General features: G+C 48.8%; 2 protein-coding genes across 4 annotated transcripts; both read left to right on the forward strand.

Moving 5' to 3' along the window:
- The first annotated feature begins 20 nt into the window (after positions 1 to 20).
- On the forward strand, positions 21 to 11715 carry LOC120311247 (G protein-activated inward rectifier potassium channel 4-like). 3 transcript variants are annotated; one of them, XM_039350508.1, is made up of 5 exons: positions 21 to 159; positions 4224 to 4446; positions 6848 to 7124; positions 8246 to 9494; positions 10562 to 11715. In XM_039350508.1, the coding sequence occupies exons 3-5, from the start codon at positions 6909 to 6911 to the stop codon at positions 10915 to 10917; spliced, it is 1821 nt and encodes a 606-aa protein (XP_039206442.1). In that variant the 5' UTR covers positions 21 to 159; positions 4224 to 4446; positions 6848 to 6908; the 3' UTR covers positions 10918 to 11715. The 3 variants fall into 3 exon arrangements, with proteins under 3 accessions (XP_039206442.1, XP_039206441.1, XP_039206444.1); XM_039350507.1 differs by having other exon boundaries at positions 24 to 159; positions 4169 to 4446; XM_039350510.1 differs by lacking the exons at positions 21 to 159; positions 4224 to 4446 and adding an exon at positions 4483 to 6039.
- A 1579-nt stretch (positions 11716 to 13294) lies between these two features.
- On the forward strand, positions 13295 to 25465 carry ZW10 (zw10 kinetochore protein). Its single transcript, XM_039350512.1, has 16 exons — positions 13295 to 13458; positions 14721 to 14855; positions 15395 to 15496; positions 15594 to 15671; positions 15798 to 15957; positions 17099 to 17242; positions 17806 to 17997; positions 18161 to 18330; positions 19004 to 19186; positions 19472 to 19710; positions 19955 to 20026; positions 20669 to 20826; positions 21142 to 21272; positions 22297 to 22428; positions 23310 to 23512; positions 24086 to 25465. The coding sequence occupies exons 1-16, from the start codon at positions 13342 to 13344 to the stop codon at positions 24204 to 24206; spliced, it is 2337 nt and encodes a 778-aa protein (XP_039206446.1). The 5' UTR covers positions 13295 to 13341; the 3' UTR covers positions 24207 to 25465.
- The last annotated feature ends 1883 nt before the right edge of the window (positions 25466 to 27348 follow it).

Consider the following 27348-nt stretch of genomic DNA (forward strand, 5'->3'; position numbering starts at 1 on the left):
GCTTTTTCCAGTTACCAGAAACCATAACATTGCGATTGATGATGGCGACGCAAAGAAGTTATCTTGAATGTATTGCTGGAAGGAATAGTTGGCTCCTGTGGGATTCCTGGCTGCTTCTGTTGAGGAAAAAGGCTCCCAGGTCCAGTTTATAATGTTAAGGTGAGTGCTTATTTGAGCTTTTGAGCAGGGAGTTAGTCCCGGTTTTTCTCTCTCTGGGTGTGCCTGCCCCGGTCTTTCCATATTCGGCACAGGTAATTATACTTCTAGCAGTTAGCATCCATTCAGCAGGAGAACAAACATACCTTCATTATCTGCTTCCTCTAACCAAACCACTTTACCCCTTGCTGCTAATCTTTGCTGTCAAGACTAAATCCCACATTTTTTCCCAAGAAAAACGTAGAAGGTGCAAGGTCAGAGTGGCCATTTCTTACAACTTACAACTGTTTCTCAAATAGGGACAACTTTTTCAAATCAAAGGACCAGTGATAGGAACAAAGGATGTACAGTCCTCGATTAGCAACAGTTCATTTAGTGACCATTCAAAGTTACAAGGGCACTGAAAAAAGTGACTTATGACTGTTTTTCACGCTTACAACTGTTGCAGCATCCCCCGGGTCACATGATCCAAATTCGGATGCTTGGCAGCTGACTTGTATTTATGATGGTCGCAGCGTCCTGGGGTCATGTGATCCCCTTTTGTGAAATTCTGACAAGCAAAGTCAATGGGGAAGCCAGATTCACTTAACAACCTATCACTAACTTAACAAGTGCAGTGATTCACTTAGCAACTGTGGCAAGAAAAGTTGTAACATGGGGCAAAATTCGCTTAACAAATATTTCGCTTAGCAACAAAAGTTTTGGGTTCAATTGTGGTCATAGGTCAAGGACTATTTGTACAGCATTGTTAACATATTCCAATATTTTATTTCCCATTGACAATGTCTTTTCTCTGCTTTTTTTTTCTTTTGTGCAGTGATTTCTTCTTTCATTGTTTTAAAACAAATTAAAGCAAAACCCAATTCGTATCCAGCTCCCTTTACATACTGGTTAGTCACTTGAAAAGCACAATAACAACAGCAACAGGACAATTAATGTTACTCCAACAGTTAAAGAGTCTCACTCAGATCCCAGGCCCTGAAATGCAACATTGACCTAGGCAGATGATGCCAGCACAGCTCCCTGGCTCACCTGAGCCGGAGATAACTCAAACACGAGTGCAGAAACCTGAATGGTATAAAAATTCACGGAACCAAAGGGAGAGGCTGGCATCTTTCAAGACATATTGTGACAATGCAAACAGAAAAATAAATTTCAGGTCAACTCAACCAGTTGTCCCAAAACCTGGGTCCAAAATTCAGGAGTGGCAGAACAAGTGGATGATGAAATTCAACAGGGCACAGGATGACTTATGCAAAGAGGAAAACACAGCACTGTTAGTAGCACTAGATCTTGAGGAATGAACAGAGAGGACAGCTTGAATCATACCCAGAGCAGACCCATATATAAATCAACTAGAATTGAATTAACCCTTGAATCCCATTGATTTCATTGAGTCTACTCCAAGAAAAGCCAATAGTGGATCAAATCCATTCATCCTAGTCTGTCTGAGAGTTCATGGATACTAACGACTGCCTCTAAGGGTAGCCTTACAGGAAAATACAACCATCCATACCTCCAAGTATTAGCAATGAACTCTTGATGAAGCAAACTTGGCTTAATGATTCAACCTGGAGTTCTGTCTATAGGACCGACTTGACAATGTTAAAATGCCTGGGCTTCAACTCCCAACATACTGGCTGGGAAATTCTGTGAGTTGAAATCCAGGCACTGGAAAGCTGTTAAGGTTGAGACATACTGATACTGGACTTACAAGGGCCCTTTCTCAGGAATAAGGTACGGTATGTTGCAACTTGGAGTGCCTTGAATGGAAGTTAAGATTGCAGCAAAGGCCACTTGCTACTTCTTCTCTGAGAGCACCGTCAAAGTAATTAAGATTTCCTGTGTGTATTAATAAACCTTGAGCCGTTTACAACAGGGGCTCAACAGCTATTTATAACCAGTGGGTTAACCACTGCTATTTCGAGGCTTCCCCAGGAAGGTTTGACTACAGCTTGGTGGCTTTCTTCTCCTTGGCGCCTGGATTTAGAACAGTGATTGGCTGTGACTTCATAGCGTCTTTACCTTTCTTCCCCCCCCCCCTTCACCAGATGCAAAGTGGTTTCTGATATCCCTTAAATGCAGGTTCCACATAGCAACAAACTTCCTTGTTTCTTGCAATTTGAAGCTTGGACTGGTGTTTATTTCAGGAGCCAGAATTTGGTGTGGTAGCAACCAGAAATGCATACCTCCCTGGTGGAAAAAGAGGGAGGGCAGCTGTCCTGGACAAGGGAAGCCCAACTCAAACTGGGAAATCCCTTCAGGAGGGATTGTAAAGTTGCACCCTTGGGTTGATTCCTGTTTTAAAGAGAAAACTCAGGGTTCCAGCTGTGGCTTAGGTCAGGAGGGGCTGCTGAGGGTCTCCACGGGTCTTGTCAGACTTCAACTCCTAAGGTTGAGCACTCTGTTTCTTCCTGTGCAGCTTCCTTCAGTCAGGCATTAGTAGAGCATCCAAGCTCACCATTCTGCCTCATCTAGATGTGCCAAGGTGCCTCTTCATTTTTTATCAACACGTTTCATTGCAAAAATGGACCAAGTCACATCAGCCAAGGTTTTGCTGCAACCCTATTGGCTTGCCCTCTTACTAGACTGGACAGGATTTAATATTAAAGCCTTTAGCACCATCTCCAATTGCAAGAAAGCTCCAGGGCAAAACACTGGTTCTTAGAGACGGAACATGCATGGGGCAGAAGGCATTTTGCTGACTCCCTCCCCTGACCCATAAATTGCTCAAATGCATTGCCTAAGCCCTTCCTATAGGACTGGGCTAAGGTGTGGCAATAGGGCACACGGACCATCTCAGTCTCAGGACCCAGAGGCTCCTGCTGAAGGGACAGGTGAAAGAGAAAAGGAAAAATGGACCTTGCAAGGCTGACAAAATGCCAGTCTCGCCTGGCATGGTGACTTCTTAGAAAAATACTGCTCCATTTCATATCTGGGCAAGTGAAGGAATCTTTAGAACAAGGTTTCTCAACCTCAGCCAACTTTACGAGGGGTAGACTTCAACTCCCACTGTGGAAGTCCACACTTCTTAAAGTTACTGAGGTTGAAAAACACCGCTCCAGAATCTTCTCCACTTTCCATATTAATTTCAACAGAGTCAAGGCCTCGCTTGATTCCTGATGGATCCTCTTGACCCTTCTTAGGACGGGTTCCTTCCTGTGAAGTATCCATGTAGGACCAGGGACTATCCCTAGAGGGTTGAGGATCTGAAGCTGATGAAATTGGGGAGCAAGATGGTGATTCTGTTCCCCGTGTTCAGAGATGTGTTTAATTTGCTTGTTTTAAGAATTTAGCAGGAAAAATTGCCTAAATTTACCTAAAGCCTGCAAGAGGGAAAGAAGTTGTGAAATGGTCCTGGATGAGAAATTAAGTCACGGAGAGTCTCATGGGGATCCTCAGTCTGCTGTGTCTTTTGCCAAAGTTTTCACCACATCATGGTTTTGTCATTCAAATGTTCTATCTGGAATCCCTCGTGGGGATTAGGCTGAAGCGTTTCGGTTAACTGGTTTTTCTTCTCCCTAGCCTTGCCTGGGTGTGCATCTCCTCAAATTCCTTTATAGGCAGGTGTAGGTGTAAAATTAGACTTTAATCTCTCCACAGGTTAGGAGTTTTTCAGGAATTTTCGAGGTGGAGAAGATGAAACTCAGGGTGAATTCCAATTTTCTTCTCGAGATTGCCTCTTTTTTTATTTTATTCCCGGTATTTCCTTTCCTGTATGCAGTCATTCTCACTCGGCATTTTCTGTGTCCCACAGACGTCAATGTCTCTTGCAAAGCCTGGGAAAATGGGGGCAAAAGTGAGGAGAAGTGGGTTCTTCTCCCCATGGACCTTTCTTCCCAGGACAGAAGTGCTGGCAGATTAACCCTGTGGACACTTTAGTCTCCCACCCAGCAGTCCCCCCCCTCCTCCTCCTCCTCCTCCTCCTCACCCGCGTCCCTCTGATTAAATCATCTTGAGATAATTCTGCATGTCATTGAAGCAGATTAACTGATGACCTTCTCCTTGCAAGGCTGAATTGAAAGGCGGTTTTCTGGCTCTCTTCCTCACTTCTGTGAATATTGAAGGCTCTGAATGGGAGAAAGAGAAGGTTTATCCTTCCAGGATGGATGGAAATCTTTCAGGCAGAGGGATGTGTCTTAAGTTGACATCCTGGTCTTGAGCCCAACTGGACGGCCCTGGAGTCGCAAAGAAAGACCAGCAGGGGAGATTCTGCAGAACAAGAGGCCTCCCGGTAACTTTGGAGCTGCCTGGCCTGGCCCTCAAATCACATCTTGCAGGAAAGATGAGGTAGGTGCACCATATAACACCAGCCATGTCTAGGATAGAAAGTAGAGGCCGAAGGGGCTGCTTGCCATGTAAATTGATATATACAACCTTGCTTCCTGATTCCTTTCAGTTTAGAGGTTGATTCAGCCTTCTATCCTTCCAAGGTCAATAAAATGAGGACCCAGATTGTTGGGGACAAGAGATTGACTCTGTAAACCGCTTAGAGGGGGATGTAAAGCATTGTGAAGCGGTATATAAGTCTAAGTGCTATTGCTATTAGAACAGTTTGAGCTAAAGATATCTCTTTGGATCCTTCTTCCAGTCTGGGGTTCCCCTGGCAATTCCTTGTATTCCTTTAGTTGCTTTAGTTAGAGAGAGGATCTCCACCTCTTCCCCATTTATTTCCTTGGTGTCGCTGCTATTTTGGTTACCTCAAAGAATTCTGTCTCTGGCAAAAGACAGTTATTTGTTGGTTGGGATACCTCCGGAAGCAGAGCTTTGACTCCACTTTGGTTGCCTCCTCCTCAGCCCAAAATGGCCGTTCCTGTCATTGTCCTCCATGTTCATCCATGATGCCCTTGAGGAATCTTCTGAAACTTCAGCTGGTGTAAAATACAGAGCTGAGTTTGGGATGGTTTGTGTCAGCTATGCCCCATCTGAAGCCCCCTGACTCTGTTGGTACAATTGTTTCCAGAATTCTCTAGGCTGGAAGTTCTAACAGTTGCTGTCCCAACACAACGGAGGCTACCAGACGGGGAAGGCTAGACTGGGCATCGTCCCATCGCCTTCCAGACTCCCGGCCCTCAGAATGATATGGCTTCCTGCATGTAGCCAAAGCAGCCGCATCATCCTAGCTCCTGCAGGATGAGTTCATAAAACGGCAATTTGTTATTTCCTATTCTCCAGTTGCTTGGCTTTGGGTTTTTTGGGGAAGGGACTTCCTTACCCAGAGGTTAAGCCAAGAAAGCTCTCACCCCAAACGAATCCAAACAATGGCAGGATATTGAAAGAAAAAAAGGTACAAAAAAAGTCCTAAAGGCATTTGTGTGCCTGCCTGACTGCTGGATGAATCCATCCCCCAGGAAGAAAAATCCTGGCCCCTCTTCTTCACCTGGCATATGCCCAGAGGGCTTTAAATCCAGAGCAAGAGAGCCGAGAATCTATTGCCCTCACCATCTGTGAACTGCTCCTCTGGCATGAAATTGGTTTTGCCATCTGCTCTTCACTGTCACTCACTGTCACTGGTTTGAGATGGGCGGCTAGGCAAACGGAGTACAAACATCAATAACATGCAAGGGAACGTTATATAAAAATCAGTCTGTCTCCCATACTCTCACCCAATGTGACCAAATAGCCATATTTTAAACCCATTATTTTAACCCGTGGACGGTCCAACGCAACTTTGAACGCAGGCATCCACGCACAGCCGAACTGTAGCAACCGATCAGTTAAAAGGGCGGGAAATCTCAACATTCTTCCTAGATTTTTTGACTGCTTGGGATCCAGTCTTTTTTGCTCTGGGTGATCCCTGCTACCCCAACGAGGTAGGCACAGAAATAAGCAACCTACTTTGACAGCCCTCTGCTCCTCCAGGGCCAACATTTTGTTCTGTAGGTAAGCATACAGTTATCCGGATTGAAAGCCTAATCTGCCTTGAAAGATGAGTATTTAACACTCCTGTCCTAGATGGTGTTTCTGGGATAAAATTGGGGTGTCAGAGTTGTAGGTGCTCTTGGCTTACAAGTATTTGAATATTGATCTCCTGGTCCATTTTGTTCAACTCGAACTTTCTTTTCTACAACAGTAGGACGATACTATTTTATTATCTGTTCATCAGTATGGGTGCTCTTGATAGTTCAATAGGTCAAGCCTGAGGAACCAGTATTCCTCAAGATGTTGATGAACTACTCCATTATTGTACGCAGTGGCTGAGACACTACAAATCCATCACTCCACACAATAGTTGTCAAAAATTGGACAAAGGATAGAAATGTCCTAATTATCAGGAAGCCTCAAAACTGTATATAGCTTTTGACAACGTGAATGTTTGTTTCTATACTGAATGTTTCATGTCCCTCAGCTGCCATTTGGGGCATTGATAAGAGAGTTGGTACTGAAATAAAAAATTCAAATTTATTCTGCCCCATTTTAAGGCTACATTTACTTAGGTTCATAGTTACCGATCTCTGGTTTGTTTTATATCCTTGTCACTTTCTCCATAATCAACCTATATACTTGGTAAAACCCAATCCTGAAATGTTTGAACGGCTTTAAATCTGTTTTCTGAATAAAGCACCATAAATCTGATTCAAAAACTGGTAAGACAACTTGATGGTGCCTGAAAAAGAATGAATTTGAATTGCCCATATTCAAATGGCAATTTTCTCTTCATTGCCTCTTCTTTTCTGATCTTCCCTGAAAGGCTCCCTCCTTGGAGGAAACACGATGTTTGGGATTAGACCACCTTTTGATCTGAAGTAGCCATGGTGCTACCTAATTGTAGGAGCAACATAGAATTGCAGCTTGATGACAATCTTTACGTCTACAAGAACAGCGGAGAGGAGCCACTGAAGTACGATGAATCCAGGGTCCGCAGGAATTCCATTCCCCCAGCTAAGATCCCCACTGCAAAGTACATATTGGCTTCTCTTCCACGGCCTCCCACAGAAACAGATAGCCATGGGGCCTCTTCTCCGAAGGTACGTGCGTGAATAATGTTGCCAAGCGCCTCTGTCTGGATGCCATTCCCTTTAGCTGAAGAGTCTCCAAGGTAACCCTGTATCGGGGGTCTCCAACCTTGGCCACTTTAAGACTTGTGGATTTCAACTCCACGCATGGCTGGCTGGGGAATTCTGGGAGTTGAAATCCACAAGTCTTAAAGTGGCCAAGGTTGGAAACCTCCGCTCCAGATCTTCATTCCATTTCAATTTTTCATTTTCTTGTCAGTGACTGCCGGTATCTCAGGATTGTTCCTCTTAAAGTAACCTGGCTTAGAGAATATGTGTGGCAATAGTACAATTAAGTTATTTATTTATTGATATATTTATTTATATATATATATATATTCCAATTTATATTAATCAGGCAGGTTGGAACTAGATTCAGTTGCATGGGCGACCAGCCACCTCTCTCTGGCTTAGACGTTAATGCAGAGTTTCTCAACCTTGGCAACTTATATGCATAGACTTTTCCTCTCACACTGGCTGGAGAATTCTGGGAGCTGAAGTCCACACACCTTAAAGTTGCCAATTTTGAGAAATATTACAGGAAGGTTCAGATATTTGACCGATACTTGGTCAGCAAGAGGGAATGGACTATTGTTCTTAAACTTAAAAAAAAGAGCATTTGTGCTTTAGTCAAAAACTTTCAGGATAGCCCAGTTTGGAGGAGGAAATCAAGTCACGGGAGAGGGGCTTTTAAGAGGATTCGACTTACAAGAGTTCATTTAGCGACCGTTCAAAGTTACAATGGAACTGGAAAAAGTAACTTAGGACCATTTTTCAACAAGCAAGGCATCATCGCCAGGGTCACGTGATCAGAATTCAGATGCTTGGCAACTGGCATGTACTTACGAAGGTTCCAGTGTCCCGGGATCATATGATCACATTTTGCAACCTTCTGACAAAGTCAAGGGGGAAGCCAGATTCACTGAACAATTGTGTTAACTAACCTAATGACTGCAGCGATTCACTTAATCGCTGTGGCAAGGAAGGTTGTAAAATGGGGCGAAATTCAACAAATGTCTCGCTTAGTGACAGAAAATTTGGGCACAGCTGTGGTCAAAACTCGAGGAGTACCTGTCCTTTCTCCCCCCCCACAGCCTGAAATGACACCTTTAGACATGAGCCAGCAGCCAGCAGCGACCGTGAGCGCCGACAGAAGTGCTCTCTCTTGCAACTATCACCCTGTACCTTGCAGTTCGCATGTGTCCAACGTCAGGTCCGTCCTTCTGCAGAAAAGACTCAGCATGGTGGAACAGGCCAGCTTCAGCGCAGCTGGGCCTCCCAAACACCAGCCTCCTTTCTCCAACAGCACAGACAAGTTGCCTAAGTATTGCTGGCCCTCCCGGACCGACCCCCTGCCCCCTTCTCTCTTGCGGGAGTTCAACGCTCAGCTCTGCCCTCAGCATGCTTTTAGCGTGCCCAACATCATCAGCTCTTCCCGGAGCAAGACCCTCACCCGCAGCGTCATATCGATGCCCACCTCGGAGAAAGCACAGAGCAAACTCTGCAAACTCATTGACGACGACCGGCAGTTCGTGGGGAGAAATAAGCAGCAAAGGCAGCGCTACGTGACCAAAGTCGGGAAGTGCAAGGTCAGCTTAGGCAACATTCAGGAGAAGAAAAGATTCCTCTCTGACATTTTTACCACCATTGTGGATCTCAAGTATCGCTGGTTCCTCTTCATCTTCAGCATGTGTTACATCATTACCTGGGTGGTCTTCGGCATCACGTATTACCTGGATGCCTGGATACGAGACGACATCAACCACATTGGGGATGTTGAATGGAAGGCTTGCATCGAGAACATCGATAACTTCATCTCAGCCTTGCTGTTCTCGGTGGAAAGTCAACGCACAATTGGCTACGGCTCCCGCATTGTGACAGCCAACTGTTCTGAGGGAGTCCTCTTACTGATGGCCCAATCCATCATTGGCTCCATGATAGATGCCCTCATGGTGGGATGCATGTTTGTCAAGATCTCCAGACCCAAAAAGCGTGCCCAGACCTTAATCTTCAGCAAGAAGTGTGTGATCTCCAGCCGGGATGAGAAGCTTTGTCTCATGTTCCGCATCGGAGACCTTCGAGATAGTCACATGGTGGACGCAAAAATAAGAGGCAAACTCATTAAATCCAGGCAAACCAAGGAAGGAGAGTTCATCCCGCTCGACCAATCAGAACTGAATCTGGGCTATGGCACTGGGGAGGACCGTCTCTTCCTGGTGGAACCCCAGATAATTTGTCACATCATCAACGAGGTCAGCCCTTTCTGGGAGATGTCTGCAGAGGCGCTGAAGAGGGAGCAGTTTGAAATCATCATAATCCTCGAAGGCATTGTGGAAGCCACAGGTGAGTGTGTCACACAATGGCCTCCTGTAGGAAAGACTTTGTAGATTGTAGTCTCAGTTGTGATGTGTGGTTTGGAAGCCTATCATGGCTATCACTTCTAAAGTTTCAGAGCTACCTTCATAATACATGTAACCTCAGGGAATCCAGATGTTGAATAACAGAATAGAATAACAGAATAACAGAGTTGGAAGGGATCTTGGAGGTCTTCTAGTCCGACCCCCTGCTCAGGCAGGAAGCCCTATACCATTTCAGACAAATGGTTGTCCAGTCTTTTCTTATAAACCTCCAGTGATGGAACACCTACAACTTCTGGAGGCAAGTCGTTCCACTGATTAATTGTTCTAACTGTCAGGAAGTTTCTCCTTAGTTCCAGGTTGCTTCTCTCCTTGATTATTTTCCATCCTTTGCTTCTTGTCCTGCCTTCAGGACAAGAGAATAGGTTGACCCCCCCTCTTCCTTGGGGCAGCCCCTCCAATATTGGAAGACTGCTATCGTATCATCCCTAGCCCCTTTTTTTCAATTAAACTAAACATGCCCAATTCCTGCAACCATTCTTCATATATTTTAGCGTCCTGCCCCCTAATCATCTTTGTTGCTCTTGTCTGTACTCTTTACAGAGTCCATGTTGATTTCAGGTGCAATTCTGGCACCATTTGCACACAATCCACGTGTAATCCAGTCACCACCACATCCCCCCATCCTTTATGCGGATTATATATTGTACTACGCCAAGATTTCTTTACCTAGAGAGGGTACTGCATAACCCACAAGAAAAACCTGGGTTTTTCTAACATGCTCAGCCCAGACCAAACAAAGCACCTTTTGGGGAGGGGGATTTTCCCCAGATTGGCAGTCTTTAGTCAGGACGAGAGGAAGGAAAATATGCCAAATAAGACTCTAAATATAAGCAGAACACCTTGAATTGTGTTTGGAAACTCATCAGGAGGTGAGGGGAGACCTCCCTCTGGCCCAGCCTGGTCATCTCCTACACAATGAATGTTAAATTTGTTCCATACTCCCCCCCCCCTCCTTGCTGTATCTTGCCTTTTCACATTCTCTTATTTTAGGAATGACATGTCAAGCCAGGACATCGTACATCGAGAATGAAATTCTCTGGGGCCATCGCTTTGAGCCCTGCATGACCCTGGAAAAAGGTGTCTTCCACGTAGATTACACCAAATTTGAGAAGACTTTTGAGGTGCAGACGCCGCTGCTGAGCGCACGTGAGATCTACAATGTGAAGGAGATGGAGAATCAGGAGCAATCAACATTGAACTTCTACTGGGATCATCTGGCCCAGCCTTGTGGTTCAGTAGAGCCCAACCATGAAGCCCAACGAGGGGGCTGTCCCAACGAGAAAAGCTGCTCCAACTTCACGGAGAAGAGGAGCAATGAATACTGGAACCATAGTACCAGACTCTAAGCATTTTGAATCAGCTTTTCTTAGCTTCTGTGAACCAACAAGGAGGAAAGGAAACAGCTGCGCATCGCTTCCTCGTAGCGTGGTTGTGTTGCAATCCAGGGCGGAATCAAATGTAAAGCAGAGCATTGTCTTGTTTGGATACCATTTGGGATCCAGATCAAAAACTCCTGACTAAAGCAGTCATGACTTTGGATTAGTCCTCCAATCACCACCCTTCCCACTCAGAGCTGGAAACATTCCAGAATCCATGTTGCACTCCCAGGGGATTGTCTAGGAATTGTGGTTTCTGCAAGCAGAGATCGCACGTGGAACCTGTTGCACTTTAAAAACAAAAAAGGTTGAACTACTTTTGTAGGCATGCCTGTCCTTGTCCAAAGTGGTGGAACTAGTCCACAGTTATTTGAAACGTGTTTATTTGTTTTGCCACAGGGAAAACCGGGACTTAACTTGTATCGTGTTCTGCAGGCCACTCGGTCCTTTTTGCTGTGCCCCACACCTTGCAGGTATCTGTGCTGCAGCATCCTAAGCCACTGGCCTGGCCACGGCAATGAATGTGTTTCATCTTTTATGGTGCCATAGGAGCTCACGGTGGGTGTTGCCCCCAACCCCTTTCTCCACCGGCCCACCTGGGCCTCTTACCTTTGGTTTTTTTTTTTTTTGCCGAACTGATGCCTTTGGTTCCGAACTCCCCTTCTGTACCTGTTGCAGGGTCCATGTTATTATTGTAAGCAAGTTTTTCTTTTGTCCGGAGGGGAAGGAAGGACCCTGGAAAGCAATAAAGTTCCTTCTCGCAGAGCACTTGGGAGCCACAGAGCTTGTCCCTTCTATTACGTCTCCCAGTCAATCACTGCCCATCGAGGCACATCTTATTGGTTTCCTCTGCCTGAAGCGTTCCGTGGCTCCATAGCTCAGGGAGGAGCATCTTGAGGTGGCTGGAGACATAGCCATGGTCAACAATGGGGTATAAGTAGTCCTTGACTTACAACCCTTTGTTTAGTGACCGTTCGAAGTTGCAACGGCATTAAAAAAGTGATTTATGACCATTTTCCACACTTAGGACAGTTGCAGCCTCCCCATGGTCATGTGATCGGTATTTAGCCACTTGGCAACTGACTCACATTTATGACAGTCGCAGCATCCTGAGATTATGTTGACATCTTTTGTGACCTTCAAACAAAGTCAATGGAGAAGCACAACTAACTTAACAACTTTAGTGATTCACTTAAGAGCCGTGGCAAGGAAGGTCGTAAAATGGGGCAAAACTCACTTAACAAATGTCTCATTTAACAATAGAAATTTTGGGCCCAGTTGTGATCATAAGTCGAGGACTACCTGTATTTGTGGGAAACACACAGACACGTAGAAGCCAACATTTGTGTGATCTCGTTTGGGCAAATGAATCATGCCACGTGACACAAGGAATTCTTTGTTAATCCCCCTGGCTTTATTGATTGCAATCTGGCAAGGTTTTGTTTAGCACTCCCCTTTCACGTTCACCCAGCTGTGCCAAGCGATTGATCAGGAGTGGAGAAGAGGAATTCCAAACCAGAGATCGGGTGTGGAGGGAGAGTTTTCCAAGCACGTCCCTCATCCATCCCTTCCTTTTTATAATGTGCCACCCCACTTCACCTCAGCGGGGGTCTCACCGCTTGTGGCTCTACTGGCTGGGCTGCATCCTGCTCAGTGCAGTTTTCTCCAGCATCTCTTCTGGTTCCAACTGGCTCACATCGTATTTCTCAGGTTTCTTTGTTCGTAGCTTTTCTCAGACTTAACCTCGGGCACTACCCAAAAGATACTCCACTCCAGCAAAGGATCTTATCAGAAACAGGCTGGGTCCTGTTGCAAGATGCATCCCTGAAACTGGAAGTGAATTAAGTGCACTAAGAACAACGCTGGGCTATCATTTCTGAAAAGCCTCTTTAAAAAGTGCAGTGAGGAATCTGATTCTTTTCCAGTGGGACTTTTTTTTTTTTTTTTGAAGGCTTTTGAGGCTAGGGGGCTGTGCAGGGGATCTCCAGAGCTGCTGGACTACAAAAACCATAATTCCTAATATTATTAGACCTGTAGTTCAACTCAGTCCTGAAGGTTGCTTGAGGAAAAGGCATTTGCATGTACAGGTATACACACGCTCACACAAACAGAATATATGTACAGATATATTGACGCGCTTTCTCTGTTCCCCGCTCCACCTCCAGGGGGGCAGCAACCCAAGAGCTACCCTCCCGAAGCTCCTCTAGGCTTTCAACTTTGTGGTTCAAAAGCGGAGCCAGCGCCACTATTGGCGGGGGGCAGAAACAGGCCTTCTCTATCCCAGCTCGACTCCATGGTCACGGAGGGGAAAAGGCTGCCGAAGGGCACGCCGGGAACGGTAGTCGGCGTCGCTCGCGTCGCGCCTTCCCGTGAGGCTCCGCGCAGGGCGGCGGGATGGCGGCGCGCGGCTCCTCGCTGGTGGAGGCCGTGCTGGCCTGCTCGGGGCGCCTGGAGAAGGAGGGTCTGGCCGGCCGCCTCGCCCGCCTCTCCCGCCGGGCCGAGGAGCTCAAGGTGCGCGGGGTGGAGAGGGGTGGGGTGGACTTACCTGGGCCACGCCCCCGGGAGTCTCCCCGCTCCCTTCGGCCCCTGGGCGCCTGCAGAGGGAGGGGAGGGAGCGCCGGGCCCCTGAGCGTGTGCAGAGTTGAAGCGCGGGGGGGGGGGAGCGGGAGTCCCGCGAGGCGGAGAGTCGTGTGCATGAGATGACACGTGGCTTTCCTCCCCCCCCCCGCCCAGAATTGCCCCCTTTTGCCCCGGGCGGCAGTAGGAGTAGGCGGCGGAGGAGCCGGGCGGGGCTGCGGACATGCGACTCCCCCCGCCTCTAAGGCCCCGGGGTCTCCTTTGGCTCACCTCTGGCGAAAGAGCCCCGATGAAGGCGAGCCTGGGCAGCTCCGGGCTCCCTGAGCGGACGTTTCGCGGCCCCAAAGTAGGTGACGTCATCAGGGCTAGAAGGGAGTGGGGGGGTTTGTGGGAGAAGAGGAGGAGGGCGGGGGGCTCCCTGAGCGGGGCGCTTTCCTTGCGGACCTTTCATTCCCCACCTCAGGGCTGGCGGGCTGTTTGCGGTCAGTTCCTATTCTAGTGACTTGCCCTGTCAGGGATGGATGGGTGGTCTTAGAGCAGTGTTTCCCAAACTTGACCATTTTAAGGCATGTGGACTTCAACTCCCAGAATTCCACAGCCAGCAACGCTGGCTGTGGAATTCTGGGAGTTGAAGTCCACATGCCTTAAAATGGTCAAGTTTGGGAAACACTGTCTTAGAGGGTCTGTGGTTGGGCTGCTTACCGTTGGCTTGTTTGGCAGTTCCTGGATTGGGGTGTTGTTTGCTTGATGGCTCTTCTTTTTCTTCTTGTGCCATATCCGTTATCGGACGTTGGCGATCATGTTGGCGATCCTGTTTTGTCACCATTAACATGGGAAATACATAGTGTAGTAGTCTTCCCTTTGCTTTCTACACCGCTATGCACACGCTGTTCAAGTGGCTGCCACCACACGGTGTGGTGTTCTTCTAAATCCCTCCCAACCAATATGGTCTCCGCCTTTAGTCGATACTGGGGAGCCAGCTGCCACTCACCAGGCCTGTTGGTCCACGGGAGGTATTTGATTCTCTCCAACTCGCCATTACAGTATAAAGCCATAATGGGTAGGGCCCCCCAGTGCGCCACATGGGGACATGCTGGGGGGGGGGGTTTCCAGGCTCCCCCTAAGAGACTTGATGGTTGGCCTGATGTTAATCTTGGAGTCCTGCTGGTTACTCCCCTCCCCCCCCATCTTTCCAGGAGGAGGTTTGCAGCATGATCAACCAAAGATACGTCGAGTTCCTGCCCAGCGTGCAGAGCGCCAAGGATCTAGAGAGCCAAGTGCAAGAACTCGCAGCCGGCATCGACCAGCTGAGATCCAGGATCGAGAATGAGGTGAGGACCATGTGGAAGAACTTTAGCCTTGGCTAAAGAAGCCCCGTAGAAGGGGGGAGGGCTGAGCCTGGTCATGCGTTGTATTCGTAGTTACTGAGAGAGACGTTTTTACCCCAACTGCTGTGTTTAGTTTTTCCTGCCTTTTATATTTTTTAAAATATAGATTCGCCAGAGTCATTATTTTGAGATGGGCAGCCATATAAATCAAATGAATGAATAAATAATGAGGTTGTGAAAGTGCTCTTTTCCTCCTTCCTCTAGCCCAGTGTTTCTCAACCTTTACAATTTTAAGACATGTGGACTTCAACTCCCAGAATTCCACAGCCAGCAATGCTGGCTGTGGAATTTTGGGAGTTGAAGTCCACATGCCTTAAAATTGTCAAGGTTGAGAAACACTGCTCTAGCCTTTCTATGTTGTATGTTAATGCATTCTAAAATCGCGCAGAAATCTCGCCATGCTTACTAGCAGGTGTTTTTTTTTGGTTTTTTTTGTATACCAAAGAAATTAAATGGGTTTTTAACCTCTGGTGCTTCCACAGGTCCAGCAAGATGTTAACGTGGCCATTGCAGACTTTGCTGATCTGAAACAGCAGCTGGAGAGAGAGCTACTTGTTCTGAGCGTGCTGAAGCAGCTCCAGGAGGTAAGCCAGAGGGTGAAGCTCTGCGTGCCCATTTTGGGTTATATTGATTGGAGGCTTGCTCCGAGATACCAGCATTCCTCTTTTCTGCTTTCTTCAGTTCGACACTGCTCTCAAACAGTTCGCTACCTTGCTGCCCCTGAAGAAGTACATCTCAGCAACTAACTACCTGAACAAGGTAGTTCTTGGGGATGGAGGACTGTTCATGTCCTCCCTGGGTTGCTTCCAGACTCCTTTACAGTGGAATGGCTTGGCTCATGGCAGGCTTTGTGTGACTCTGCAACCTTTTCCTGTTTCCTGTCAGGCCCGGAGAAGCCTGAAAACCATGGAGTCTCGTCGGGGCTTTGAGCTGAAGATTCTGAAGGCGCTCGGCCAGGAGCTCACCATTCAGACCCAAAACATTCTGTATCTTTTGGATCAGGAGTGGCAGCGAATGGTGGTGTGGAAACTTCCCCAGTCACAAGGTGCAGAGGCCATTTGGTTGGCCCTTTTCTGCGTTCCTGCTGAGGGGTTAATCTAGATTGGAGGTCTCCAACCTTGGCCACTTTAAGAATTGTGGACTTCAACTCCCAGAATTCCCCAGCCAGCCTCGGGAGTTGAAGTCCACAAGTCTTAAAGTGGCCAAGGTTGGAGATTCCTGGTCTAGACCAGGGCTTTTCAACCTTTTCACCCATTGTACCACTTTTAGGATATGGCAACATCCGAGTACCACCAGTCGCCTAGCAAGGTGTCAAAAACTTGATGACCCCCCCCCAAAAAGAAAATTGATAAAGTACAAGTAGTCCTCAACTTACAACAGTTCGCTTAGTGACTGTTTGAAGTTACAATGGCACTGCAAAAGTGCCCAAGCCACAGCTGAACAAGACACCTACCTGCCCAACCAGTGGTGCTCTTCCTCCTGTCCGAAGTTTTCATTATTGTGAGCATTTCTGTTGAGGATTGGCAGTGGGGGTGGGGTGGCGGGTGTTTGGTTTTTATTGCCCCCCGTCTGCTGGGTGGTTGCAGCAAGTTTTGGTCACTTCACATGACTCTAGTGACCATTATAAATATGAATCAGTTGCCAAGCACCTGAATGTAAATCATAAGACCCTGGAGATGCTGCAACATTCCAGCTGATCGACGCTTCTTCTGGGCTTAGCAGAAGCGCCAGGATCAGGGCTGAGCTCCAGCTGGAGCCTGGCACTGATCCTGGCGCTTCCGCTGAGCCCTGACAGCCCTGCAGCTCCAGCCATCTCTCGCTCAGGCTTGTGTGGTGCTGCCACTGGTTCAGCTCATTCCCCTTCCCCACTACCACTTTTCTAGGATGGTCGCATACCACCTGCCAGGTGCCAATGTACTACAGGTGGTACCCGTACCACTGGTTGAAAAGCCCTGGTCTAGATGGTCCCTAAAGTCATTTTCAACTGTGTCACTGAGCAATTCTGATTAGAGACTTGCTGTTTCTGGGGTGGCCTAAAGGCTGTGGGGGAGTGTGTGCTGCAGCTATTTGCTTAGGATGACAAGAGATTGGGGGCAGAGGCCGGGTTGCCATTTTTTCACCTCTTTTACAGTTTTGTAACCATGGTTTGCTGTAATCTGGATGGTGCTCTAACTCTCTTTCTCTAGAACTCAGCTGTCCAGAGGCAGCTACCCAAACAGAGTTGTACCTGTGTCTGCCCAGAAAAGATGTTGCCACAGACCCAGGAGTTTCAACGGTTCTGCAGGCTTTTGCCATTCTGGGAGAACTGGATGTGAAGTTCAAGCATTTTGGTAAGTTCTTTCTCTCTAGCAGCAGCTTCCTGAGCGTCAGAGAGGTTCGATTTCTGACTTTGCATTCTTGTCCTGCACAAAGATATTCTAAATTTGGCACCTGAACCATAGCCTGCTCCTCTGGGGTCCTGTTCCTCTCTACGGTCAGGAGAGAGCTTGGTGCTGTCCGGTTAACTGAAGATAAGCGGAGGCAGAAACACTTGGTGTTATATGGGCCATCCAGGACAGCTGCATAATTTTTCATGGCCTTATAAAGCAGAGTGGTCCAAAGGAGCATCTCACTTAGGGAAGGAGATTAAGTAAATACCAAAAATGCTTTTGATATTGTCACTCTCTTCTTGGGATGGCAGTGCTTTAAAATTCCTTTTTGTCTGGTCCAAAAGGAAGCCCCCTCCCCCCCCCGTCTTCTTCCAATCTCCACCTGATGTCCTTGTGGGAAATGCCCCCTTCCTTCAAGCAGAGTGAGGACAAGGCAAAGAAGGAGGCCATAGGCCGCCTGGGAAGTGCCATCAAACCGCTATCCTTCGATCCTTGCTCACTGTCCTTCCTCTCCCTCTTGCCAGGACAGTTACTGCTGAAGCACATCCTCAAGCCTTTGATCTGTTGTCCCTCCTTACGGCTGTTGATGGAAGATCAGCCTGATGGCGTCACGCTCAAATTTGAGTCAGTGGGCTCCAGTCTTGGCCACCCGCCCCCCTTGGAAGTGTTTGCGAAGCTCCAATTGGTGTTCAAAGTTCTCCACCAACACCTGCTGGGTAAGGACCTCATCCCACACTGGCTTGGAAGAAAGCCTTGAGCCTGGGGCAGTAGGAAACGGACCCCGGGAAGACCACGGGGGCTGTTGCTCCTGTTGGCTTACAGGGGGCCCCTGTCGGGTGGGGTTGCAGAAGGAGCCACAGAGCATTCTCCCCTCTCCAGACACCCCACTTGCCCCTTGCGAGGAAGAGGAGGAGGAAAACAGCACCTGGCCCGGCTTGGCCGAGGTGTTGAGCAGTGTGATTTGGAGGAAGCTGTCCGACTGCCTCATTTGCGACTGCTTGGTGCACTCCATCCCCAGCAGCAGCAGCCAGCTTGCACAGTACACAGAGGTGGGTGTCACGACCTCCGATCTCTGGGCTGCTTCTTAAATTAGGCAGGGGGAGGTTTGCACGGGAGATTGAAATGAAAGTTACGCTTTTTAGCACCTGCTTTTCCTAATACGGGCCGTCCTTGACTTACGACAGTTCATTTAGTTACTGTTCAGAGTTGCACTGAAAAGAGGGACTGGTGACCATTTTTCACAGTTAACAGTCTTTGCAGTGTCCCCACGATCCCGTGATCAAAATTCAGACGCTTGGCAACTGGTTCATATTTATGACCTTTGCTGTGTCCCAGGGTCACGGGATCCCCTTTTGCGACCATCTGCCAAGCAAAGTCAAGGGGAAGCCGGATTCCCTTAACAACTGTGCGACTCACTTAACAACTGAAGCGATTCACTTAACAACTGAGCCAAGGGGCAAAACTCACTTAACAAAGGTCTCACTTAACAACAGCAATTTGGGGCTCAATTGTCGTACGTTGAGGACTACCCGTAGCCTTTTCAAAGAACGAGGTGGCTGAAGAATTCTCGGCAACATGGAAGAGCCTTTGTGGGGCTGGAGAGCTAAATATCACTGCAGCCAGCCTGTTTCTGAGGGGGGGAGAGTGAATCCACCCATCAGCTGACCTCAGGGGACTGGCTGACCTGCTTCCTTATGCCCCCCCCCCCATCTCACCCCGCAGGTTATTAAAGCAACAGAAGACTTTGAAAAAGCCTTAAAAGACATGAAGTTCCTCCCGGAGAACTCCGTGGACTTGCTGACCTACGCCCGCAATGTTAACTGCCATTTTGCCAACAAGAAATGCCAGGATGTCATCGTGGCAGCCAGGAACCTGATGACCTCAGAAATACACAACACTGTGAAGGTATCAGAGCAAGGTGGTTGTTCTCTGAAAGCAATTGGACGCACTTTCCTCTTGTCCGTGTCTGTTTTGCCCACCTGTTTCCAGGCTGTATTACCTGGTGGCAGGTAGTTAGTGGAGCAAAATGAGACGGGGAGAGAGAAAAAAGAAGCCCCCTGCAATTCTGCCCTTGGCATTTGCCAACCCTCAATTTGGCCCCAAAGCAGCATCATTCCTTGGGGGGGGGGTGTCACGGTCCATGCTCAGAACGGAACCCGGCGGCACGTGAGCCTCCCGTGTCTTCCCCAGGTCACCCCAGACTCTGTGGTTACGCTTCCCACCCTGCCTGCCTCTGGAGCTGGGGACCAGTTAAAGCCGCCCGAAGGGCCCGAGGCGCTTCTCAAGCAGGTGACCAACTTGGAGAACAAGACCAAGCTGAGCCGCCACACCTTCTCTTTCCCCACCTGCCGCATCAGCGACTCTGTCCACCGATTGATGGCTTTGGCCTATCAGACCCTCCAGGAGGCATCAGCCAGCACTGATCAATGGTGAGGGCTGACAGGGTGGAGTGTCCCCCTAGCGCTCGCTCCCTGGCAGTCTTGATGCTGGGTCTTTGGTGGGGTGCAGGCAGGCTGCCCCGGATTGCCTCGGCAGACTCTTCCTCTGCCTGTGAGGTCCTCTGGGCTATCCAAAGGGAGCTGAGCCCAGGCTGCTTAGGCAGCTGGCAAACTCCCCTTTCGGGCTCTGGAAAAAGTAGATGTGACCCGGATCCCCTCTCGTCTTCTCCGGCAGCTGCAACCAGCTCTTCTACTTGGTGCGCAACATCTTCCATCTCTTTTGCGACGTGGTGCCCATGTATCATAAGTGAGTGATGGCCGTCCGTGAGGGGGGGGATGCTAGGCAGAGCTCCAATTTAGCCTGTTGAATTACAGGCAGTCCTCAACTTACGACCGCAACAGTACCTGGAATTTCATGACAGTCGTAAGTCGAGGCACCCACACGACTGGACCCGATTTTACAACTTTTTTGTGTGGTGGTCGTTAAGCGAACGCCATAGTCGTTAAGAAGATCCATTTATTCCTATGGATGTTTTTGCCAGAAACTGGCCCCCAAAACGCCAGAAACCGGCAAAAGACAGTGTTGAACGTGGTCGTGTGACTGCAGAGTGCTGCTGCCAGCCATAAAGAAGAGCCCGTCGTCAAAAGCTGGAAATGTCACGTGGCCGCAGGGGGTGTGCGGGCATCAGAACTCTGGAACCGGGTCATAAGTAGCTTTTGGGAGAGTCTGCCGTGACTTCGAATTGTCACGAAGTAACAGGTTGTTACAAGAGGACTGCCTCAGTTGAGTTCTCCTTTTAAATTTGTGGAGATATTAAAACATTAATGACTTTATAACTGCTCAAAAGCGTATTCGATGAATTGCTGTAACCTGGCAAGGACCACATGTATTGCCTCCCCCCCCGCGTTCTCTGAGCAGCCCCCTCCTCTTCTTCCTCTGCCCACCCAGAGAGAACCTCCAGAAGCTTCCCCAGCTGGCCGCTATTCACCACAACAATTGCATGTACATTGCCCACCACCTGCTGACCATGGGCCACCAGTTCAGGAGCCGGCTGAGTGATGGGACGGCCACCTTCGTCGACTTGGTGCCCGGGTTCAGGAAACTGGGTGAGCCTGAAGGGAATGTGGCTTGTGGGCCATTTAAGTAGCTCCTCTGCCTCCCAGGCTAAACAGTCTCCCAGGGCAGCCCTGCATTAAAATGTACTTCAGCAGTGCCAGGCCTGAGCTGGGTCAGATTTTAGGCTGTTCCCCCGAAAGGGGTGGGGGTCTCGGCCCACAAAAGAAGCTTTTCTGGTGGTATTTTGGTGAAGCAGTCCAGGATGCAAACCCCCCTCTCTCTCCCCCTCCCTCCCTCCCTCCCCCCCCTCTCTCCCTCCCCCCCCCGGAAACCTGGGCCATTGGCCTCTTCCTCCCCCCCCCCAGGAACAAGGTGCTTCCTCACCCAGATGCGGGTTCAAAAGGAGGAGCTTCTGGAGAGGCTCTCCCTGTCACGGAATTTCTGCAGCCTGGACGACGAGGACAACTACTCTGCGGCCAACAAAGCTGTCCGTCAGGTCAGGAGTGGGAGGGTTTGGTGGAACCTGGAAGATTAGCTCCCCCTCCCCCAGATTCCATGAGGTCACTCCCTGAGCCTGAATGTAACAGCCCCTCTCTCCCACCTCATGCAGTCCCTCCCTGCAGCATCCTGCTCCTGCTCCTGGAGGCTCCACGTTGGCCCTTGAAGGCACTGATGCTTGTGGCCAGTTGCCCCCCGAATGAGGCATTGTGTGCCAAAGTCCTTTCTTTCTGTTGGGCACCAGCTGATAGCCTCAAGCTTCCTTGGTACAGGTAGTCCTCAAGTTACAGCAGTCCGCTTAGTGACTGCTCAGAGTTACAGCAGCACTGGAAAAAAAAGTGACGGCCATTTTTCACACTTACGACCGTTGCAGCCTCACGTGATTTACATTTGGATGCCTCCTGGAGTGATGCGATCCCCTTTTGCGACCGTCTGACAAGCAGAGTCGCCGGGGAAACCAGACTCACTTAGCGACGTGTTACTAATTTAAGAACTGCAGTGATTCATTGAACAAATGTGGCTGGAAAAGTGGTAAAATGGGGTAAAAGTCACTTCACAGATGTCTCACTTAGCAACATAACTTTTGGGGTCAATTCTGGTTGTAAGTTGGGGACTACCTCGCTAACGTTAGAAGGGCCTTACCAGACTGACTGACCACATTCCTTTGAGAATGGTCAGGTAAGGCTCCAGGGATTCTTTGGGGGGGGGTCAGGCCTCTCTGCTGCTTTCTGCAGTGTAAGGATTCCCGAGTCCCCCCCCCCCCACTGAGCACCTCTTTTCAGTCCAGCTGGAGAGTCCCCCCCTCCTTCCTCCTGAACCCGCTGCCAGTTCATTTTCCAACAGATGTCCCTGCACCCTTGTGTGAGCAGAGCAGAGGAGGAGGGGGCTCTGCCCTCCTTGCTGTTCCACTCTGGACTGATTTGCACCCCCAGCCCTGCCCGCAAAGTGGCCGTATTGCTCAGGGGTTCTCTCCCCGTCGGCCGCTCCTGGCAGAGGCTGAAAGGGCCGTTTCCCTCTTCCAGGTTCTGCACCAACTGAAGAGACTGGGCAAGATCTGGCAGGATGTCCTACCGGTGAGCGTCTACTGTCGGGCCATGGGGACCCTGCTGAACACGGCCCTGGTGGAAATCACGAGCAGGATTGTTGCTCTGGAGGTGAGGACGGAGCCCCGCATTGGGGGGCGGGGAATTCTCGATGTTTCTGGAGATCCAGCTCTGCTTCTTGGTGGGGTGGCTCACCAGATCTAAAAGTTGGCCATCTAGAGCCCCTGATGGTCTCCCTCCACTGACGGCATCTCGGATTATTCCTTCTGGATTCATGGAAAGAGCTGGGCTGCATTAAAAAGGATGGTTTTATCACAGCCATGTGCGTGTGGCAAATAAGGGGCTTGGTTTTAATTAAGCTGGTGGATGTGGCTGGGTTTTTTTGTTTGTTGTTTTTTTGGAAGAAGTGGAAGCAATGGTGAGTTAAACCTTGCCTAAACCACCTCTGCATTGGAGGGCTGCCAGGTGCATTTCCCAGCATGGTTAAAAAGAGCACATTTGGGACAGGCGCATAAGAGAAGCACCTCTGGAGTTGCTTCTGTCATTGGATTGGATGGTGGCCCAAAAGGCTTTGCAGTCAGGTGCCCTGGACCTCATTTCCCATAATCCCCAACCAGTTCCAGATTGTGGAGAGCTACTGTAGAAGCCAAGACCTTTGGTTTTTGGTAAAAAAATGCTTGCTAGTGAACCCTTTCAAAAATAAAGTCATAAAATCAATTTGGTCACACGATGACCTGCTTTACAACCATCCTAAAGTGTGGCCAGGACTTGGAAGCTCTATTATTGTAAGTTGAGGACTACCTGTTTTGTAGCAATTGAGACCTTGACAAGACTAAATTCCTGTGCATTTGAAAACCGTTCCTGCTTCAGCCTCTCTGCTCACTTGGTCCTATGGGAACGTGGCTCTCGGTGACAGGGCGTAAGGGAGGCCCACCCTGGAAGGCTTGGGGCCAGCCTTTCTGCCTCCCTCGTTCATCTCCCCTCCCTTGCAGGATATCTCCGCGGAGAATGCTGACCGGTTGCATGCCCTGTGCAGGACCGTGGTGGACGAGGGCCCCCGGGTCTTTGTGCCCCTGCCGGAGGAAAAGGAGAACCGGCACTTCCAGGAGGAGGTGCCCGTTTACGTGCCCAAGTGGATGATGTTCCAGGAGCTCATGTTGGTCTTACAGGCCAGTCTGCAAGAAATTGTGGACCGGTGAGCGTGTTCCTCCATCCAGTTGCACCTGGGGTGGGGGGTGGGGGGGAGCGGAACCCAGAGGAGGCAGAGATGGTGGGACTTCTCCCTCTGCTGGGCTCCCTCCCAGTCAGAAAGTTTAATCTAGGCCAGGAGTTGGCAGCTAGGGTAACTTTACCACCCGTGAACTTCAACTGCCAGAATTCCTGAACCAGCATGGCTGGCTCAGGAATTCTCGGATCTGGAGTCTACAGCTGCTGACACCTGATCTAGGCAAACCAATTGGACTGCTAAAGTGTCAACAGTTATGTGCTGCTGTGGTATATTTGATTCTTCTGAGTTCTCGATTTTGCAGAAGAGATTGTTGCCTTCGTAAAAGCATCTCTGTTTGAGAAGGGAAGACGAAATTGGGCAAGGATCCGTGATGTGAGCAGGGGAAGCCCTAACAAGGCTTAAGCCTCCTAATCCACCAGACTGTAGGAAGGGGTCTGGAAAAAGTGACTGCCTTGCCCATCCCTGAGCCCTCCTCTCCCCCCCTATCCCTCCTCCCACCTTCTGGAATCACAGCTGTCCCCTTTGCTTTCTTCTCTGAAGGTGGGCAGGCAGCAAAGGGCCCCTTGCCACCGAGTTCTCCCCCAGCGAGGTGAAGAACCTCATCCGAGCCTTGTTCCAGAACACAGAGCGGAGGGCAGCTGCCTTGGCCAGCATCAAGTAGCTGGTGGCCTCTGAAAGATCGTCCTGGGCTGAGGCTGCTTCCTGCCTGGTCTCCCCTTCCTCCTCGTGGAGTCCTGGCTGGGGCTGATGTGCTCCGTGGTCGAAGAGCTCAGTCGGAAGCCCATCAAGTGGCAGTTCCGGACCTCAGAAAACGACTTTCCCGGCAGAACACGTGATCAACTGACTGAATCTTCTACCCAAAGAAGATCCCAACTGGTCCAGATCTTGGACACGTTTGGCCAAGCCCAGCTGGCATGCTGAAGCTCTGGGCAGGATGTGAGGAAACAGCATCTATGCAGCTTCTTCCCAAGGGAGCCCTCCTCTTGCGCACCTTAACCGCTTCTCTTTTGCAAGTGGCTTCTAAAGCACACCTGACTTGAAGGGGGGGGGGCGGGGGGACCTTCCAGTAGCCTTTCAAGGCTCTTAAAGTGCCAAAGCCTTCTTGACTTTACCAGCCTTTCCCTTTACTCTGGCGTTGGGAGGAGGAGGAGGAAGGGGGGAGACTGTAATGAATGGATTTAAAAGAAGGGAAAATGGGGCGAGGTGGCTGGTCCTGTCCCCTCCCCCCCCCTGGATGCCCGACTTCCTGTTCCCCAAGCACCGCTGACCCCTGTGTCATGGGAGAAGCCTCTGGGCTTTCAGGAATTCTGCTCCCATGGAAGTCGGTCTTCAGGGAACCAGTGTCTGGCATGGGGACTGCATTAGGCTGATTGGTCAAGCAGCAAAGGTGAGGCTGGGGCTCCGTTATGTCCCCTTTCTTGATGCCCAGCACCTGCCCAGATGCCTCTTGCTGTGTTTCCTCAATGCCAGGTCTCCCTCTGGTCAAATTCCTGCATATTGGCCATTTGCAAACATTCTTCATCTTATTGGCAAGCATCTTTTTTTCTGTCTCTATGTATAGAATCTGAGAGCATCTCTGTAATAAAATCCTCCTCAAGACCAGGATTTGAAGGGGCAGGTTGTACTTTTGGTGTGATATCCCTCTTCCAGTTTGAGTTTCTTTAGCATTTAAATCTCTACCTGCACAAGGTAAAAACCGGTGCCTGCCCTCTTGTTGAAAGACTAAAAGAAGTGCTCAATTAGGGGTGGGGTAAATGTTTGAATTATTTTGGGGGGCAAAATTTTTGGATATGTTTTCAGTCATCTAACCTGTATTTCCTCTTGCATTACCTTCAGAAAGCAGAATTAAATTTACATCCTCCATGAGATTTTTTTCATGACCAAACACATACAACTTCAATAAAACCCAAATTCTCAGGAGAGTCTGCCATTTTTGTTTCCAAGCCCCAGAAGTTTGAGTTAAAGAAATTGAGACGGTCTGCTTTTCCTGTGCTAGCCGCAGGACTGGCTGCCCAAGGCGAGGGAGCTGGCATGGGCCTTCCATAGAAACCCAATAAGTGGGTTAATTTGTCCCTCATTTTCCAGCCCAGTTGCCTCTCGATAAATCTCAGGAGCTGTTTAACTTTAGGATTCTAGCTTAACTGCTTTTGATCAGCAATCTGCATCTTTCGCTTACCAAGAGTGTCCAGCCATGTCAACTTGAAGACCTGTGGATGTCGCCTCCCAGCTGGCTGGGGTATTCTGGGAGTCCACAGAGCCAGGCTGGCTGGGGACTTCTGGAAGTTGAAGTCCACCGGTCTTAAAAGTTGGATACTGCTGACCCCCTTTGTGCTCAGACTTCCTTCTGCCTTGCTGTTTCTGTGTGTTCTGAATACACGCAGTTTTTAAAAGTTTGATTTCTGACTCCTCTCAGCAGATGGCAGTAGACGGCCAACTTTAGCTGATATCTTGGTAATCTTGGCCAGGCAAAGAATAATAAAGCTGTAGGCTAGTAAACAACACATTTTGAAATAAAACAATGACAACCTCCCCCACCCCCCACTCTAGTAAAGTTGTCTTGAGTCACCAAGAGTCAAACTTGCATCAAAATCATCATGAATGTGATGAAAATAGCCGTATCAGGGCCTTTGTTCTAGGGTTGTTAAATGATTTCTTTCAGGAGCTTTGGCAATTTTGAATTAGTGTGTTACTCCATCAGTGAAGTCCAGCCTTTAAGAACTGGAAAGGCAGTTCTGGGCTTTGGCATCTAGTCTTGGCATAGCTGGAAGTTCAGTTTGGAGAGGGCCGAGGGCAGTTAGGACTGTTAATTTGGACCTGGAGTTCAGTCTAAGCTAACAGATTGATGGGATTTTTCCTCTTTTGGCCCTCACTGGTGATTGTGTATTTCTAAAACCAAGATGGTGAATATTTTCACTATCCTGAAATGCAAAGGGTGGGCAAGGGAGAGGCTGTAAATCAATAAAACACTGTTGAGGCAGAATTGTAGAGAAAAGGCTTTGCCGGATAAGGAATGATAAAAGCCAGGGGTTTTCAAGTATCTGCAAAAGATGAGCAGAAGATTTAGGTATCCATGAGACATTTCCACACCTTTTTTCTGAAGAGTCTACAGAGGAAGTGAGCAATGGAGAGATTTATTGGGGTGGGGGAGATGAGAAATAAGATTTTTTCAACAGATCCTTTAGGATGATTAAGGCTTTAAGGTAGGGTGTCGCCAACCTTGCCAACTTTTAAGACCTGTGGACTTCAACTCCCAGAATTCCCCAGCCAACCATGCCTAGCTGTTGGGGAATTCTGGGAGTTGAAGTCCACAAATCTTAAAGTTTGCCAAGGTTAGACACTCCTGTCCCAAAAGTGTTTTTTCAAAAGACAGCTGGACTTGGTTTTTCCTTGAAGATGTATCACCAAGAAGCTTCTTCAGTTTTGACAGTCGGAATTGAAGCTTCTTAGATGAGAAGGAAAACGTTTTTAAGGAAACACAAAGAAAGTCCAGTTGCCTCTTGAAAAAAGCACCTTTGGGACAACTGTGACCTGGAGGACTGAGAATCTCCATAGACATTGGACACTCCTGCTTTAAACTCCCATCTCTTCCTTCCAGTTCAGTGCTATTGCAGCCAACCCCTTCCCACCCCCACCAACCCCTTCCCACCCCTTGTTTCAGATTAGGACTACTGATTGCTGGCTTGTACTTGCTGTCCTCCTGCCGAAAAGGGATGTGTTTGCAACATCTGTAAAAGCAATTTCGAAAGCTGTTATCCCTTGATGAGACTTCAGCACCAGTTTTGCTCTCTGCTAGTTTAGTTGAT

This window comes from Crotalus tigris, unplaced genomic scaffold (assembly GCF_016545835.1).
Source record: "Crotalus tigris isolate CLP2741 ecotype Arizona unplaced genomic scaffold, ASM1654583v1 scf7180000018340.3345759, whole genome shotgun sequence".
Taxonomy (NCBI): Eukaryota; Metazoa; Chordata; class Lepidosauria; order Squamata; family Viperidae; genus Crotalus; species Crotalus tigris.

Bases quoted from the DNA above. Each gene is read 5' to 3' on its own strand.
- ZW10 (XM_039350512.1), top strand. From the start codon at position 13,342: ATGGCGGCGCGCGGCTCCTCGCTGGTGGAGGCCGTGCTGGCCTGCTCG. The intron at 15,958-17,098 runs GTGCAGAGGCCA...CTCTTTCTCTAG, and splicing joins GAAACTTCCCCAGTCACAAG to AACTCAGCTGTCCAGAGGCA. The intron at 17,998-18,160 runs GTAAGGACCTCA...TCCCCTCTCCAG, and splicing joins TCTCCACCAACACCTGCTGG to ACACCCCACTTGCCCCTTGC.
- LOC120311247 (XM_039350508.1), top strand. From the start codon at position 6,909: ATGGTGCTACCTAATTGTAGGAGCAACATAGAATTGCAGCTTGATGAC. The intron at 7,125-8,245 runs GTACGTGCGTGA...CCCCCCCCACAG, and splicing joins ATGGGGCCTCTTCTCCGAAG to CCTGAAATGACACCTTTAGA. The intron at 9,495-10,561 runs GTGAGTGTGTCA...CTCTTATTTTAG, and splicing joins AGGCATTGTGGAAGCCACAG to GAATGACATGTCAAGCCAGG.